Consider the following 15,664-nt stretch of genomic DNA (forward strand, 5'->3'; position numbering starts at 1 on the left):
AATGTATATTGTTTATTTACTGTAGTAAATTCTAGTAGTTTAGAGATTTTGATATTTTTTTGTAAAATTTAAAAGAATAATTAAATAAATATTACTACACCCAAAAGTTTGTTTTTTCAATGTACTTACTGGGTTTGAACCAGGTCTACACGGTCTTTATTGGGTTGTATGTAGCAGGCTGTTTTATGGAGAAACTTGATTTAAGTGTTTTTGTGAATAGTTCATGTCATTCTTAGTTGGCCTGAATACCAAAACAACCAAAACATGCATGTTGGGTTTATTATTGACTCTATTGTCCCTGTGAGAGTGTGAATGGTTGATTGTCTTATTTGTCTCTGTAAYGGACTTGCGACTTGTCCAGGGTGTCCCCCATCACTCACACAGACTGCTTGAGATAAACCAGCTGCCTGTGATTCTGAAAGGAAAAAGCTGGTAAAAAAATAATAATAATGAATGGATGGTCAAAACTGGAGTAAAAATTAGTGCAAAAAATTACAAGGAAGTTAAAGACTTCTACACATTACTGTAAACTTTAACATTAGTTTAATTGCTACAGTCACATAACACATCATTGTGTAACAAAAAGATCCAAAAACTTCYCTTCATATTAAGGCCACTGTTTTCAGGTTTGTGGCTTCAGACACTCATTCAGTTCCCTTTAGACTGAACTTTCCCTGCAGACAATAAACTCGGCACATCCTCCTCACACAGCTCATCTGACTCAGCCGCTCTACGTTCTCCCTTCCTTTTTTTTTCTGTTTCTCATCACTGAGTCGACTCCCCACCCAGTTTCTCCATGACTTTTTTATGGCTCCTTCTCCACGTTTGGCTCCTGTTTCCTGCAGCTCTGACTGTCCCCTCTCTGCTCTTCCTTTGCTTTCTGTCGGGCTGTCTCTGCCTCTTCAGGGCAGAAGTGTCTTCGCCACTCGACCAAAGCGTTGGACACTCAGGTGCTGATCAGTCCGTCTCAGGAGTCAGCTCATTCAGAGGTGAGGTCAGACGGCTGACTGTAAACTGAAATAAATAAATAAATAAATAAATAAATAATCTGGCATTTTGATTTCTAAAATAAGAATATAATCAAATTGCTCTGCTGTGGTGGCCATTTATTGCCCTTTCATCTGCAGTGATAGGTAATAAATGTGAATAAACAACATCTACATTTTGTGCTTTTCTCTACTTTATTTCCAGAGATTGTTTTATGTTTGTTCGACCAATCAAACAAGCTTTTMTATTTCTTAGCTTAAGAAGTGTTCAACTTTTGCCTTGTTTCCCTTCTTTTTTGAATCTTTTCAGCCTAACCATTATTTTCCATGAGCGACACTGAAAGTAACAGACTTCTCCACCTCTGCTCCACTGCCAGGTGTTTGCCCTGCTCTCCCAGGAATCGTCTCATAAGCTGTTAATCTTGGCCGGCCTGAGTGTGGAGGACAGCGGAGACCTGCTGTTTAACAAGGGACTGTTTTCACCAGAACATCTGAGACAAATAATATCAAAGCAGGTACAATGTTTCAACCAGGCAAAAACATGCCTGAAATTCTTCTTCTTCTTTTGCATGAGTTTGGAAAATAATTTTTTAGCAAAWGCATATAAAGCTTGTAGATCTGAAGGCATGACTAACAAATGAAAAATACAACTTATAAACAAGGAAAAAGACCTCCAGCTAACTGAGTATAGCAATCAAATATGGTAAAAGGTGAGGTGAAGCCTCTCAATTTGAACCTCTGTTAAATTGAGCTGAGTTTTACCAATTTCTATGTTTGCTAAGTGTGATTAGCTGTCAGGTCTCGAGATTACTTTTTGGGAGTTATATTCAAATCCATCCAGTCAGACAAACAAGTATGTGGAGACTAAGACATGAGTGCCCACTTTCAATTTTTGGTGACCGGAAATATTCATAAAAATTGGGAAGAACTCATTTGTTCTTKTACGTGCATGCATACTGAAAAACATCTCTTTTATTTTCAGTTTGAAGATAACGAGAGCTCTGCCTCCTGCCTTCCCCTCACTAAAACCCATCTGACCCTCAGCTGTCCCAACACCGGACAGTGGAGGAAGACTCTCTTAGAAAACTCGCCCCTGCAGGGTCCTTTCACCCTTCAAATCAACCCTCCAGAGGTGCTCCCCACCATGCAGTCTCTGGGGGAATTTACATCCCTCATTTCTGGGACRATTTGCCCTGCGTCCCCCTTTGACCTCCTGCCGCCTCCAACCACTGTGGGTTTCCTCAAACTGTCCCGGCCCTGTTGTTACGTGTTCCCTGCCGGCCGCGGCGACTGCGCTTTCTTCGCCATCAAYGGTTTCACGGTGCTAGTGGACGGTGGCTCAGACTCTCAGGCCTGTTTCTGGAAGCTGGTTCGCCATCTTGACAGAGTGGATGCGGTTCTGTTGACGCACATCAGCACAGACAACCTGCCTGGTGTCATATCCTTCTTGGAGAGGAAGGTCGCTGAGAAGGAACTGAGTTCTGATATAAAAGGTATGATAACTTTCTCACATTGAAAGAAATAAAGAACAAACGGTGTCATTTGTTTTAATGTCCTCATTTCTGTTTGCACAGATGACTTGTCTAAGAAGCTTATCTCTCCAGAGCTTGGAGTTGTATTCTTAAATGCACCGAGCAGATTGCAAGAACATCAGCCTTCTTGTGAGTTGTACAAAAAGTTATTTTTTTACAGTCTTAGTTTAAAAGTTTGAAGTGCTTAATATGTTCAGTGTTKTATAAAGTACCACAAAGTGATATTTGAGTAAAAGTACAAGTACCTTACCAAAAAATTACTTTGGTAAAAGTTAATGTCTGCTTTAGGAATAATACTTGAGTAAAAGTCTTAAAGTTTCTGATAWTTTTTGTACTGAAAGTTTTTGTATTAAAGGGAAAAGTATTGATTTAAAATGAGCAGTTAGATTTTCTGTAATGACATTTATTAGAAGGTGGCCTCCCAAAAAAATGCAGAAATGACTGTATCGTATTAACATAATTCATTTTTGTTTAATTTAGGATGCACGGGTGCCCAAACCTTTTCTCCAAAATRAAAATCTATCTGAGGGCTGCGAGCCAAATGCAATAATATAATTCATGAATTATAAATACTTCTTAAGTACAGTCCTTTTATTTTAATGATTATGTCCTGCTGGAGTGTGACATGATTTGTTTGTGTACAAACTAATACGGTATCAGAATTTTATGTATTTATACTTCTCATTCAACCACAGTTAAATTCACTCTGTCTAGGAGGCACAATTTATATGGATAGTATTTATTTTTTTACAATAAGTAGCTGGGATGAAAACAAGAAAAAATGAAATAAAAGTAACAACTTTCTTCTTCTTGCCTTTTTTTTTTTAAAAATGTAAGGAGTAGAAAGTGCAGATAATTGTGTGAAAATGTATGAAGTAGAAGTAAAAAGTAGGCTGAAAAATAGTTACTCAAGTAAAGTACAGATACCCAAAAATTCTACTTAAGTACAGTAACAAAGTATTTGTACTTAGTTACTTTACAATTCTGACTATGTTACACAATGCACAAAACACCCGACCCTGACCTGGCTCAGTTCTGGCCCACACAATGAACTAACAGTCAGYTGAAAGAATGACAGTCCTTGGGTGGCCCAGATGCAGCTTCCCAATTGGGGCATGCGTGGCTAGCACCAGGTCAGCTGCAGATACATAGGTGGCCTGGTGCTAGYCCAAAATAGATTTTAGCAATGGCACTAGATGTCAGCCTTTGTGTTTRTTTGCAAATCAATGCATCCTATTTTTATTAAGATTTTACACAACATCCCAAAYTTTTGGGGAGTAWTGGTTGTAGATTCATAACYGTAKAAATYAAAGTAATTTGGGTTATTGTTGTTTATAAGGTGAAGACAATGTTCTGAGGACCAAAGAGCAGGCAGCTGTAACCCTACAGCTCCTAAAGAAGTTAGACATTAAGCCGCATCCAATGTTTCGACCACAAGGAGTACCTATTAAACCGCTAACCCTGTTCCAAAAGATGGGAGTGGGACAGCTGGATTTATACATCCTCAGTCCAGGGAAAACCAGTCAGGAGTACGAGGCATTCATGCAAAACTGGCCTGATAAAACCATATCAGTGTCCAAATCCCAAAGTCTCCCTCTTGCYACCCTGGCCTCAGTCTCTGCCCTGCTCGTATGGCATCCAGCGTGTCCTCAAGAGAAGGTGGTCAGGGTGCTGTTCCCTGGCGTAACGCCACAGGCAAAGCTGCTCCAGGGGCTGGAGAAGCTCAAGGGGTTGGACTTCCTTCAGAAACCAACAGTGACTACTGGAGACCTTGAAAGACTGGGGGAGGACAGAAAGGTCAAGAGGACAGATAGCCTGGACAGTGGAAGGTCGCAAGGGAAGGAGGGATCACCCAAGTATGTGAAAGAACGAGGAGTTAARGAAGAGGGAAAAGAAAAGGGAAAGACTTTAATTGGAGTTGGTGGAAGAGACATGGACAAAGCCAAAGTCAAGGARACAAGCTTAAAACATAAATCGTCATTTTCAGAAAAGAATAGYTCAAAGAAAGGAGTTGGGAAGTTTGGAAAAAAAGAAGAGAAGACTGGTGATAAAGAGGAGAACAGCAGTAAAAGGAACGAACAGATGAAAAGGAACAGTGTCTCTTCAAAAGCAAAGAGTGAAAATAAAACAAAACCCAAAAAGGATGCAAAAAACGATTCCAAAATGGGAGAGAAGAAATCACAAAAAGTACCAGGAAATGAGGCAAACAACAGCAAGAAGGTCCACGGAAACACAGAACTGCMAAACAACAAGTCAATGAAGCAAAAAACTGTAGAGTCAGAAAMTCTCTGTAAGGAGAAAGAGAATCAAACAAGGGAGCCAGAGAACCACCACGGCTCCAAAATGTCTACCCCTGAGGACATGACAGAGGATTTTCTCAGGCTCCGACAGGAAAGTGAACAGGAACCAGGGCAGGTGGAAACAGCTGATAAAGAAAAACAAAAACGCAGTGAGTTRGGAAATATAAAGAGACTTGAAGATTTGAGTGAAGAGTCGTGCAATAAAACTGCTGACAGATCAGAAGAGGAAGCAGCAGGTGGTTCAGGGCTAATGGAAGTGGAAAGTATCAGCTCAATGCAACACATACCTGGGGCTGATAAGAAWGCAGAAACAGACCCCAAGAAAAACCTTCCAGATGAGCCTATTAAATCAAGCAGACCTGTGAAAGTTGTAGGATTTCCATCTCCTTTGAAYAAGACTTCAAAGATGGAATGTAMAGTCCAGTTAGACRTAACGCCAACTGAGTACACACTTCTGGATGGGGCTTTGAGGAACACCTCTCCCTCGCAGGCCTCGCCAGAGAACCAGGCCCCTAACAGCCCAGATGAGGAGACCGTGGAACCTGTTTCTCCTGACTCACGTCCCAACAGCGCAGGCCACACGCCCTACTGTCTTTCCCCAGATGACGTGTGGTGCAACAGGACCGCTCTCAGCAGACTACAGGCACAGGATAATCCTGATTCAGTGGATGCCTACGATCCCGATGGGTCATCCAGACAGAGCGATGAGTCCAAAGGTGTTTCTGAAAACTGCACAAACTCTAAAGAGAAACACCTCAGTTTTCTTTCTTTGGGTGCGTTTAAAGACGGATCTTCAGAGCCCTCTCCTTCTGTGACCACCACMACTACGCATTCGTTACCAGCCGAGGTGAGCTCGCCTCAGTCCACAGAAGTAGATGAATCCCTGTCCATGTCCTTTGAGCAGGGACCCACCACTGTGAGCCAGAGAGAAGGAGACAACAGTGTTTACCAGTCTCACTCAAATGGCGGTTATTTTGTGGGAATGCCTTTATCGGTGAAGAAACCACCCAGATCTTTGGGTCAGAGTTCAGACATGGGGAGACCGTTTGCGCCAAACACGCTGCATTTCGAGGCRTCAGCTCACGACGTGGACCTGTGCTTGGTTTCTCCATGCGAGTTCAAGCATTTCAAGCAGCCTGACTCGAGTTCAGGCACCAGTGATTCCTCCAAAGGAGCCTTTGCCTCAAACCACTACGGCAACAACAACAACCCCAAGGACCGGTCKCCCAGCGAGTCAAATGCCCCCGCCTGCACCGAGGACTGCCCATCCACCACAGCTGATGGAGTCCTGGACTCAGACTCGGATGAGTCATGCAGTGACCCATCMAACTCCCCGTGTGACCGCGACAGCAGTCAGGCCTTGCCCCCCGACCCTCTTCCAGCCCCCCTCAGAGACAGTCCTCCCCTTCCGCCCCACCCTGACACCTCCATGCCAGTTCCTCAGTCAGACTCTGAAGCTCATGGGAAAAGAGGAAAAGCCACTGGAAGCAGAGTCAAAAATATGTCACCTGTGAGTATGTTTGTGTATCAGTACTGTGTAACTGTGTAACAGTGTTTTTTACTATAATCTTTGCAGTCAAAATTGACTGATTATTCCCAATATCATGTCAGACGCTCATTAAAATGATTGGCAGCACTGGACCTGAACCCAAATTAACTTTAGTTTTACCACCAGGYTATTGACAGCAGCCCATTGAAATCAGGCTCTGTGAAAAACCGGACCGGGAGCCAGACTGGAGTCATCAAGGGGAATCTTACTCGTACGCCTTCCTCCAGCACTCGCTCAGCACCAGCAAAATCCACACCAGGTCCAGGTAAGTGAAAAAGGCCTTCCTTTCATCTTTTTCCACTGTGCCTCACCTGCTGCCTGTTCAAGTGTCAATTCTGTCCCTGATGTATCTGCTTTGGGCTCTAAAGCTACCTCTGCCAGTGAAGTTGGTGTGTATGTGGACCTGGCCTATATTCCCTCTGGATCCTCGTCTCCCACAGTCACTGTGGACTTCTTCAGGTGTATTCGCTCCTCTTGCTACATCATCAGTGGCAACAGTCCAGAGCGGGAGGAGCTGATGAGGCAAACTCTGGATGCTCTGCTGGATGGCAAAACATCCTGGCCGGAGACTATGCAGGTAGGAATACTCACATTTATTGATTTATGCACAATATCGACAGCTTTCTTCAAATGGTAATGTGCTCAACATCACAATTTAACTCTGAACTTGGGAAGAATTAGTTCTTGTTCAGGCAGATAAAGAGTGACTATATGAGTGTTTAAAAGAACTTAAGAGAACTTGTTTCATTGGCTTTTTTTGCACTGCTCAAACATAAACTAAAACCACATTCTTTACACTTTGAAAATAAAAAAGGGGCTTGATACAAGAAAAGAAGTCAAACTGCAGGGTGACCGCCAATAATACAGGTAAAATAGAAAGAAAATAAAAATATTAAGTAGTCCTGGGAAGTGATAATTTCCCAGTTCCCATTGGTAGATTTAATCTGGAATGCCCACTCCAGTGGTAATATTCCACTCGTAAAGTGGAAGAAATGAAACTGCCCCCAGTTTCTATTTCAAGATGGTGACTACTAGTAGCTTTAGAAAGTTAACTCTGTAACTTTTACTGTTAATTATCTTGCTTAATTTTTTGTGCATGTTTAATCATTCACACAAGTAGTGTGTTTTTTGTGCAATGCTTTACTTATTAAAATCAATGTTTATTTGAATGACATACGTAGTAGAGCTTTCTGTTTTTCATTGTTTATAATGTAGCTGTGCTGTAGCTAGGTTAGCAGCAACAATAGATTCCATTCCAGTTAGCCTGTTGGCTAACTGGAATGCAGTTTCATATGGTTTGTTGGGAAACGACGACACTACCATTTACCAGTTCTGGGAATACGATATAAATGGAACGCAGCAAAAATAGCCAATTTTTAGATGGAACTAGAGTTGCAAGAAAATAAAGTAGCATATTGCCCACTGCCTTGCATGCCATAAACATTTTGTGCAATCAGTTAGCAATCAGATTATGGGCCTGATCTACATAGGTCCCAAAAAAAGAATGCTACATTGCATGTGCTATTAATGGACATGATGCAGGTGATCTACTAAAATTACATGCCTTGTTGAAATGAGGATTGTGCGTGTGCTACTGCTATCACCACAGAAACAGTCTCCAATAACTTTACACAAATATGAGAAAACAAATAAGTGCAATCAAAGACTGCGCAGTTCAGTGTTTAAAGATTTGCAGTGGTAGCACACATGCACACTACAGTATACTTCTGTTAATTTTATGAAGCTTTATAAGCTGTGTTATGTTCTGCGGCAGAGTGGGTTGGAGGAGTGAGGTGCAGTGCAGCCAGTTTGCACCTGCCTTCAAACGTGCTAAATATAAGATACAAAAACAACAACCATTAGTTTCAGGTTTGATAAATCACATTGTGGGTGCTAAATGATTGTATTTGCATCCTCCTCCCAGTATTTTACATTTTCTGATAATCACCATACAGTATATTCTGCATATTTATGAAGGCAGACACATTAACTAGATTGCGTTGGACCCATACTTGCTTAAAATCAGTTTTTACATGAAATATGTTGGAGATTTAAAAAATAGGCTCATTTTGGCAGTAACACTGTAATGTTATGTAAACTCATGAGTTTTAATAAATTACCAAGTCAGTTTCTGTGTTCAGGTGACAGTGATCCCCACCTTTGAGTCGGCATCGATGCAGGAGTGGTACCAGCAGACTCTGGACAGGCAGCGGGAGCTRAGCATCACTGTCCTGGGATCTAACAGCACGGTCGCTATGCAGGATGAGACCTTTCCTGCCTGTAAGATTGAATTCTGAGGCAGACTGACACATCATGCAACACTGAAAGAGACAGACGTTTTGGGGAACCACCCCGTTCTTTTCTGCATGTACACGACTGAGTAGATGAGAGGCGTTAAACACGTTGAGCTTCTTTTGTAGGTGTGGATCACACGTCTCTTTGGGGGAATATTGCATGCTTTTCTCACCAATGACCCTGTTCAATATGGAAGAGGAGCTAAAAGTGACTGCAGGGGAAGTGTGTCAGCCTGCAGCACATAGAGTCACATGAAAAATGATGCTGTAAATCATTAAAAATACCAGACAGTGTCAAAGACTGCAAGCTTGCATTAAAGTATGGTCAGAGTTCGTTGCCTCTGATTCAACATCTAACCATCAATATGAGAAGAATTGTAAAGATAAAAATCATTGTTTGCATTGCATATAATTTTTCAAATCGGACTCATTGGTAGCAATACACGATACAGTCCACTACTTACCCAGTATGTTCCCTGCAAGGAAGTATATAGTCTACACCCCATGAATACTTGGTACATACCCAACAAGCACTTAGTATGGACCTTGTTTACCTTTATAAGATACATTACAGTTACGTGCTTAGTGAGTATTCAGCACGTACCCTGTAGGTACCCAGCACTTATAAGTACACCGAAAGTACCTGCTACAAAGCCTACCTGGTAAGTGCCCTTTAAAAATGTATAAGTACCTAGTATGTACCCTGTAAATCCCTAGTAAGTAACTGGTAAGAACTGGGTACATCTTTGTAGGAGATTTTTAAACATTAGACATGGGTGTGGTTTAAAGTTTGTTTTTAAATCTCACAGCACAGAATCACTTTTTAAAACATTTTTAAAGTCAGTGTTTTAATTATTGATTCTGGTAACTGTCCTTGTACTGTGCTTTTGACACAGTGGACTGCAATATTTTAATTTCTGTTAGTCTTGAAAATCGTGTGTTCATGTGGAGTCCCACAGGGCTCAGTTTTAAGGCCTTTCCTTTTCTGCTTTTAGTCAGTCCCACTTGGGTCCATTTTTAAAGCATGAAATTAATTTTCATTGCTCTGTGGACAACTGTCAGGTTTTTGTTCCCCCCACAAAGAAAAAAGGCATTTCCCTCAAAACCACTAATAAAATGTCTTAAGGACCTTAACTTTTGGATGGTTCWGAACATTTTATATTTAAATGAGAAAAAGACAAAAGTTATGGTTCCTGGCTTCTCTGAGTTCACTGGGATCATATCAAGCATTTTTCATAATTGAGGCAGCTGGCGAACGTAAAGCCACTAATTTCAAGAAATCCCTTTGAGACAGTTATCCATCTTCACCACTTGGCAAGATTACTGCAGAGCACTTTAAATACAAGATCAGTCAGGTCCAGAATGCTGTCACGTCTTTTAATCGGCAAAAGTTTACACCCCTATGCACCCACCTGTTCTCTCAGATCAGCAGACTGGCTGATCAAAAGTGTGACCAAGTGTCCAAAAAACTAAATGTAGGCTTCTAGGGGATTTGCAGTGTCAAACAAACTGCTTTTAAAATAGATAGGCCAGTTGTAAGTTTACRTTTGAATCTTAAAAAACTTCCCTTTACATTGCCTCTTGTCACCATCTGAGATTTCAACTTTTTTTAGTTTAAAAGATTTTGTATTTTATATGTTTTTAGTCTTATCGTATGACATGGCATGGCATCAGGCACATACCTGGTAAGTATTTGGAAAGTACCTGGTTTGTACGCAAACCAGATGTGTTCTCTCTGGGTACTCCGGCTTCCTCCCACACACCAAAAACATGACTGTTAGGTTAATTGGTAACTCTAAATTGTCCCTAGGTGTGAGTGAGAGAGTGAATGGTTGTCCATATGTGTATCCCTGTGATGGACTTGCGACCTGTCCAGGGTGTACCCCGCCCCTCGCACTGTGACTGCTGGATATGGGCACCAGTGACCGCATGACCCTGAAAGGAAGAAGCTGGTATATATACTGGATGGATGGATGGTTTGTACCCAGTTGGTAATGAGCTGTATGATGTGTTGCTACCGGCTCATTTGATAAAAGCTGAATCTAACATGACATCTTTAAAGAATCCTCAGTTTGTGGTGAGACAGGCTGTATAGCTGCTTTTAAAGGTCTTGTGTCACTGTGGCCTTCATGTCAAGATTTTTACTCTGCMAACAGACTGACAGACATTTTCTGAMTTCCTGTCAGTCACCAGCAAGTGATAATGGCTTAATCTGAAGAATTACATTATTGTATTATACTCAACAGCTTTATGACAATAGTGTTACTGAGACTATTCCTGCAATTGTAATATAATAATAGTGCTTATAGTCTAACAAATCAGGAATCAGGCCTTTAAATGATTTTATGATTAAAAGGGCACTTTGTGTTTTTAAATATCTTTACAAGATTGTGACTTTGTATTAAATAAAAAAGTGTGTTTTTGCCCTGTGTTGCATCACACGAGTCACAGTGTTAACAGCTAGCTGTAAATAARAGCTGAAGAATCTGACTGTATTTATGTGGCAAAGTACTGTATATCTGAAACTAAAAGTGAAAGAACGGCTGGGATCAAAGGGTCAAAAGTATCATAAAACTTTACCATTCGTGTCAGCATTTGTCTTTTAACTTTGTTGTTGTTTGTTTGACCTTCTTGAATTACAGGTCTATTTCCCTGTGGAGATTTTGACTGGAAATAAAAGGGAAAGAGAAGAGAAAGCTCAGGTGTATTAATAAGAGCTGCATTCAGTTTCTGCATCTGCCAGCTGTTCTGCAAGAACATCTGAGCAGAACATTTGTAGAATGGGATGCAGCCCTCATTAATACACCTGAACCCCAAGTCAAAATGTCTGCTCTGATTGGGAACATAAAAAACAATAAATTTAACATATATTTGTTGGCTTGACCTGAACATGCACACTAACATTTATTGGTTTAAGAATTAATTTTAAAAAATACTGCTGACTTTAATTTCTTTGTTATTTACTCTAAATAACATTGTGTTATCTTTATTCACTGTATTGGACTACATTTTAACATCTCTCCAAGCATCAACCCATGTGTTTTTTCATTTTAATTGTTAAATTCCTAACTGGATATCCATGATGTCATGGTGAGATATGTGAATATATTATTTTCTGTTTTTTCTCTGTTTTAAACAATATGCATGTGATACATGGGTTTTTAAATACCAAAGCATGTTGAATCACAGCTCATTTTCCTCTGAGCCTGAATGAATGTTGCTTCCACAATCACAGAAACATCATTGAAAAAAATCCTTCTAGATTTGCACAATTCTTGAGAGAAGTAGTTTAAATTTATGCAATCATTTATTTGTTTTCCTGACTGTAGATGACATCACTCAGAAACCTAATATTTCAATTCTGCCACTTTTTTCCTGTAATCATAGAAAATAACTACTTGAACTCCACCACCAGGCTGTAGAATTGTTAAAGTATGTGTCCTGCATTTTTTAAAATTAAAAAACATGTTTTGTATGTTGTTACATTCATGATATTCATGAAAAAAGGGAGTGAGGCACTGTGGGAAAACATGAACAGAGTGGTGGCAGTCAGGTGAAAAGATTTTAACTTTTATTGTCTGTTAATTAGTAGAGAAATGTCAAACTGCTGTGTGTTCGAGCAAAATGCAGGAATAAAGAATGTGCATCACAATATAAACATGTCGAGACGAGAGTATCTTGTATGGTAAAGTTACCAATTGATGTTGAATTAAAACACAAGTGTTGCATTAATTTGACTTTGTTTTCTTTTTTTATGTTTTATTATTTTATTAGGACACATCGGGACATTTAGATTTGCGGATAAATTGGAAAAAACAACAACACAGGATCATCAATTCATTCATTAGAGATGATTCCAGGTTTTCTTGTTTGAAGAGTTTGAAACCTCCAGTAAACACTGAGCTAGATAATATTTTAGACACTTTTAGAATGTGAAAGTGTGGTAAAGACAAATATTGAAAAAAGTATGTAGAGCAAATTCCTTCAGTCTTTGTTTTGAACACATGCTGTCGAGTTTACTTAAAAAATACATTTTTTTCCAACTTAAAACTGTTAACATGTACAAGTGTGACATTTTCAGATTGCACAACTCAACTAACTTGATAATTTTAARTAAGTTGTGAACACAAAAAATGGTACACATTTATTCCGTACCTGTAACTTAAAGAAAATAGGTTGGGTTTACACAGTTTACTCAGAAGAACAGCTTTTTAAAATGTGAAACATAAAAAAACAGTTACATTGCACAATTTAAGTAATGCATACTTAACTTAATAAATATAGTTAAGTTACATGCAGCTGTACAAATTGTACAGTATGCAAATGGGCTGTATGGTCCAAATATTGAGCATGGCTGCATCAACATCATTGAAGAACTCTCTTAATAAATGAAGAAGTTTGCAGTTCACAAGGAGAGACTGAAGCCTCGCTTATTTTCCAACACGCAGAGATGAAGACTGCACACAAAAAATCCCTTAACAGGATATGGGCCCAGGTAGAAAATAAGTGACAGTTTGCATTCAGCTTTACTTTTATTATATATTATTGTATATTTTATATGTGCCTCCTGACACAGGTTTGAAGAAGGCATAGTTAATGCTGAAACATTAGCAGCCATTTCCTCATTAAAAGCAACAATGTTTACCACTGTGTCCAGTGCTTCTGGTTTAGGAAACAGTTGATTTTTGCTGTGCCTTTAAAAAAAATGAAATAAAAAATATTTTAAAATTTTTATATACGTTTTTTTGATAAAAATCTGAGGAGCCACTTAGGGAGCCAAAAGAAAGTAATTTGAGCATGCCCAGAATGTTAAGCGTTAACCCCTTACAATCCAAAACAACCCTACTTTAAAATACATAACTTTTTTTGCATGAACTCAACTTATGTAGAACTTATCAAACCTTTTTTTCTTATTCAAAATTTCAAATCACTTAAGTGACATGAGTACAAACAAGCTGATGAAAATTAAGTTATGTTCACTTTAAATATTTTATTAAGCAGAATGTTGTGCTTCACAGTGCTGTAAATCTGACATCACAACCTAAGTTTGCTGTGTCATCCACAGGTAACATCTGTTCTCAGTCATGTCTGTGGTCACATCCAAACTGTCCAAAGATYAGGAGAAAAAGCTGCTGTCTCTCTTCGATCATGTCTGATCTACAAAGCCAGTGTCCATGGCTTCTCAGGAGATGGCTCGCTGTAACAGACAGGGCCCCACTGTCTGTGTCGCTTACAACGCTGCTGGGTTTGTCTTTGGGGGCTACGTCACCAAGGACTATGTAAATTATTATCAGAGTAACTGTGATGAGAATAATTAGTAATTTATAAGCCTTAAATTTAGTCAGAAGCTCTATCTCCAAAAATGAAAGATTTGTGTCCTGCAGCATCTTCACCAACGACTTGCACAATACTGTGTCATAAAATGGCTCAATGAAAAGGCACAAAGCAGACAGGTCACAGGTCATTCAGTAGAAACACTAAGTTTGCTATGAAAACATTATTGGAGTTGAACAAATTCAAATGTGTAAATTAATGCCATGATACAGACCCAATGTATTTGCTCTTAACTGAAAGGTTTCAAACTTTCTTGTAAAATCATAGATGAGATTTTCCTTAAATTTCTAAAGCTATAAATCTGCTTTTTGAGCTTGTTTTGGCTTTTTTTGTTACCACAGTTGAGAGTAGAGATCATCAAGATACTAACTGAAAGGGCAGAAGTTCCAACTAACAGCTGAGTCCTTAATGACTGGGTCCTGGTAAGATCTAACATAATCAAACATTTGGATTATCTTGTGACTTATTCAGTTCATCTAGATGAGTAAGAGCAGACAGGAAGAATAAAACTCAAAATGAGCTGAAAGACTAAACGATAGTTAAAATCATGCTAAAAATAAAATTCTGACAAGTTGCAAAATCATATTTTTGCAAATAATATAACATTGCACTTTCTATTACCGACCCCTTCCTTGTTAAAAGTCCAACTGTGCACTGACACTAACTTTTCACCTTATCCAACAATTTCTCTGATCTCTACYCACAATGCTGTGCGCACAGAAAACTACAAAACGGTCTATTGTGCTATGCTTGTTTTATTTCAGCCCATTTGCCAAACGTGAAGCTGATTCTTGCTGCCTTTGATGAAGCTCAATTTTTAAAAATATTTTCCTTGAACAGAATTTTATTTTTTTAGTTGTTTTAAAAGGTAAATGTTGGATTCAGTTGAAGCCCATTGTGAAGATCACACAACGTGTTGATTGAAAACTTGAGAATTCAGATTAGATTTTATTTCAAARCATGTTTAAACAACCTCAAATAAAAAATGTTAGAATGTTTTGGAAAATGTAAATAAAAACAGAATGAAATGATTTGCAAAATCAAATAAATTCACACTTTGTTCGCTTCTCTTTGGTTTACCAGACAAACTCCTCCATAAACTCCAAATTGTTCAAAACTCTGCTGCTCGAATTATCACCAGAACCCCGTCCATTTGTCATWTAACAYCAGTSCYGCAGCAACAACACTGGCTTTCCATGAAATATCGCATTCTTCTTACATTTAAGGCTGTTGATAACCTTGCTCGTCCATATATTTCTTCATTTCTCCATGCTTACATTCCTGCKTGTAATCTTAGATCTTCTACTTCTTCCCAACTCTTCCTTCTGCTCGCCTGACCACAACGGGGTCAAGCGCCTTTAGCTGCTCGGCCCCCCGCCTATGGAACTCTCTCCCTCTGGACCTTTGAAAATTCAGTTTCTATTACCACCTTCAAATACTAACTCAAAATCCGTTTAGGAAAGCATATATACTTGAACCATAATCTTTATAACTATCATTAATTTTACAGTATTTAATGAGACTGTTTTTATTCTTTAAGCCTCCAGTTTTATTTTGTTAATCGATTTGTTGTTTTTTATTTTGTTTATTGTTCTATTGTGATTTTATTATTTTTGTAAGGTGACCTTGGAAGTTTTGAAAGGCGCCATACAAGTAAAATGCATTATTA

General features: G+C 39.1%; 1 protein-coding gene across 2 annotated transcripts in view; it reads left to right on the forward strand.

Moving 5' to 3' along the window:
- Window positions 1-10,461, forward strand: part of LOC106528401 (microtubule-associated protein 1S) — a 15,494-nt gene extending 5,033 nt beyond the window's left edge. The window contains exons 3-10 of one of the 2 annotated variants that reach the window (XM_014023557.1): window positions 907-989; window positions 1,364-1,501; window positions 1,969-2,479; window positions 2,561-2,647; window positions 3,858-6,328; window positions 6,494-6,632; window positions 6,736-6,944; window positions 8,509-10,461. In XM_014023557.1, coding sequence (XP_013879011.1) covers window positions 2,131-2,479; window positions 2,561-2,647; window positions 3,858-6,328; window positions 6,494-6,632; window positions 6,736-6,944; window positions 8,509-8,664 — 3,411 coding nt within the window. In that variant the 5' untranslated portion in view covers window positions 907-989; window positions 1,364-1,501; window positions 1,969-2,130 and the 3' untranslated portion in view covers window positions 8,665-10,461. The remainder of the gene's footprint in view (window positions 1-906; window positions 990-1,363; window positions 1,502-1,968; window positions 2,480-2,560; window positions 2,648-3,857; window positions 6,329-6,493; window positions 6,633-6,735; window positions 6,945-8,508) is intronic. The other variant, XM_014023556.1, reaches the window with a different exon arrangement.
- The last annotated feature ends 5,203 nt before the right edge of the window (window positions 10,462-15,664 follow it).

Source organism: Austrofundulus limnaeus, unplaced genomic scaffold (assembly GCF_001266775.1).
Source record: "Austrofundulus limnaeus strain Quisiro unplaced genomic scaffold, Austrofundulus_limnaeus-1.0 Scaffold376, whole genome shotgun sequence".
Classification (NCBI taxonomy): Eukaryota; Metazoa; Chordata; class Actinopteri; order Cyprinodontiformes; family Rivulidae; genus Austrofundulus; species Austrofundulus limnaeus.